Genomic DNA, 2898 nt, shown 5'->3' on the forward strand with positions numbered 1-2898 from the left:
TATTTATTTATTTTACTTTGTATCATTTATAAATTTTGTTCTCTTTTTATCTTATTTTATATTTTTAATGTATTTATCATCATATATTATTTGTGAAATAAATATAATATTTTATAATTAGAAATATTATATTATTTAAATTATGTTATATTTTTAAATATATTTATCAACATTATTTATAAAATAAATATAATATTTTATAATTAAAAATATTATATTATTTAAAGCAGTTAGAAATAACTTTTACTTTCCTTTAAATAAATTATTTTTCTTTAAAATTTGAATGAATATGCATCATTAATATTTTTAAAATGCGGAATATTTTTTGAGTTTTACTGTAAATTATAATTCTAATATCAAAATAGATGTATATTTAATTTTTTACTTATTTTTTTATTTTCTAAAGAAATGATAGTAATCATATATTTTTATTATTATTAATTATTTAATATTTTATGTTATATTTTGTATAAATACTTCTTTTCATAAGCATTGATTGTTTTAATAATTGTAATAATTTTAATAATAATAAAATATAATAAAGTAGGAGTTAGTATCTATACTAATAAGAATAAATTACAACCATAAATTAAAACATGTCTTACTTGAAAAAAATATAATTAATTAAAGATATTATGTTGCAGCAATATAAATAATGCATTATAAATTATATTTACTTAATTTACTTAGTATAATATATATAACATAAATAAATAAATTAAGTTTATTGTATTAAGTAATAAAATACTAATTTTAATTAATTTATGTTAAATTAGTCGATTGGTTATACTTGAGATAAAATTTTAAAATTAAGTTAAATCGATAAAAATTAAAAAAAATTATTATAAAATTTTTATCAATATAATTGATTAAAATATTAATATTTATATCATATCAACAGCCATATCAATAATTTCAATTTTAATTTTGATTATGAACTAAAATTAACAACAACGATTTAAATTAAATTAAAATTAATAAAAAAAATTGACTAAAATTTACAAAAGCGTTAAACTTTTAGTTTTTTTGAACATTTAAGCCTAAGTTATATTAATATATAATTTTTAATGGTGGTGTTATTTCATATAAAATTCAACTATATATAGAACTATACCATTACACAATAAATTTTCTTAATAAAAGATAGAAATTATTACCAAATCCACTAGCTCAGACATGAAATCTAACAATATTTTTTTAACTAGACAAAGAAGAGCAATTTGAGACCTACAGGTCTTAATTGCTGGAAAAAAATCCCCATGAAAATGTTTGACAGATAAACTTTATATAGAGATCTGTAATAGAAAATGACAGCCCACTGCATACTTTACCAGGAATCACTCAATTCCTAATCTTGTTTCTTTTATTTTTCATAAACAATTAAATCATTCAATTTTTTTTCCCTTCTTTGAGTTTACATGGTGCTCATCTTTCTTCTACTTTCCTTCTCTTTACTTTCCATGGCACCTAAAATCTCTCTGCCTCTCTCTCAAACACACACTAAGAGGCAATCTCATCTTCAAAAATTGATTCAAAAATTAAAAACTAAAAACAAAAAAATCTCACACACTAGCTAGTCCATCAAAATAGACTATATCTTACAATTTAAGCCATCTTCTCTATCTTCCACACTGCAGAAGTTGCAAAAGAAAAAAAAAATTCAAACTTTCACTCTAATTAAGCTTTTTTCTAGTAATCATATCATGATGGGGATGATGATGATGATGATGATTTCGTCGATCTGTGGCCGAGCCTCAGCTCTAGATCAAGTTCTTCACTTCCCATCTCCTTGCACTTGTCAAAAGAGGCTGCAGATTCTGGTTTGCTTGAGTAAAAATGAGAAGAATTTATCAATGATGAAGCTGCTGGATAATTAAGAGCTTGCCCAATCAAGTTGCTATGGTGATACGGCGAGATAGAGAGAAGAGTAGGAGACTCAACAGCACATGCATTCATAGCTGTGGAAGAAAAAACTCCATTAGGGTTTGGTAATTGGTAGAGCAAACATAACCCACCACCATTAGTGGAAAATTCTTGAGCTGGGATTAAGATAGCAGATGAAGAAGTAGAAGTTGATGAGCTGGGTGGTTTGATTGAACCAGGCGGTGGCTGAAGCACTGTCTGGTGGAGCCTAGCACGGTCACGGCGGTGCACGTTCATGTGACCACCTAGGGCTTGAGCAGAACGAAATTCTCTTCTGCAAAAAGTGCAAGTATAAGAACGTGGAGGCCAAGTGGTTCCCATTGCATTACCTGTGTCCTCTTGAAAAGCTCTGACCTCCCATGAATCATCATCTTCTTGAGTTTGCTTAGGGTTCCACATCCAGAAAGTTGATGATGATGATGAAGATGATGAGTTTTGTGGCTGATCTTGTTGGATTTGGGATGGGTTTTGGTGGTGGAGTTGGGTCAGAGAGAGAAGGCCAAGCTCAGCAGCCATGGTAGTGATAACATTTAAGATAGATGATATATAGAGAGGTGAGAAAATGGAGAAAATAGTTAAATAGGGGATATGGGTGAGAGATTGAATTAAGACAAATAAACCCTAACACCGAGGATATCAATGAAATTTTTTGTAACCAGCAATTGGAATTTAGCAACATCCAACATTATAATAATTTCTCCCTTCCAACTAGCTATCCTCACACATAAGGACAACATTCTATGCTTTGCCTTCAACGCCCCCCAGTAGAGAATATATATATATATATATAATTTTCAGACGGTTTACTTCGAAGAAAATTCTACCGTATTTGGACGTCTACATTCAATCAATTAAAATATATATAATTATTGATTAGTTTATATATTATATGTATAAATTAATTTATACACCCAATCAATTAAAAATTAAAATATTATATTAATTAATATATAAGATCTTGCTATATTTTAAATA

General features: G+C 26.9%; 1 protein-coding gene across 1 annotated transcript; it reads right to left on the reverse strand.

The window, feature by feature from the left end:
* Positions 1 to 1302: 1302 nt before the first annotated feature.
* LOC110602527 (transcriptional regulator SUPERMAN) lies at positions 1303 to 2657 on the reverse strand. Its single transcript, XM_021740063.2, has one exon. The coding sequence runs from the start codon at positions 2437 to 2439 to the stop codon at positions 1702 to 1704; it is 738 nt and encodes a 245-aa protein (XP_021595755.1). The 5' UTR covers positions 2440 to 2657; the 3' UTR covers positions 1303 to 1701.
* Between the last annotated feature and the right edge of the window lie 241 nt (positions 2658 to 2898).

Source organism: Manihot esculenta, chromosome 15 (genome assembly GCF_001659605.2).
Source record: "Manihot esculenta cultivar AM560-2 chromosome 15, M.esculenta_v8, whole genome shotgun sequence".
NCBI classification, from domain to species: domain Eukaryota; kingdom Viridiplantae; phylum Streptophyta; class Magnoliopsida; order Malpighiales; family Euphorbiaceae; genus Manihot; species Manihot esculenta.

Bases quoted from the DNA above. Each gene is read 5' to 3' on its own strand.
- LOC110602527 (XM_021740063.2), bottom strand. From the start codon at position 2,439: ATGGCTGCTGAGCTTGGCCTTCTCTCTCTGACCCAACTCCACCACCAA.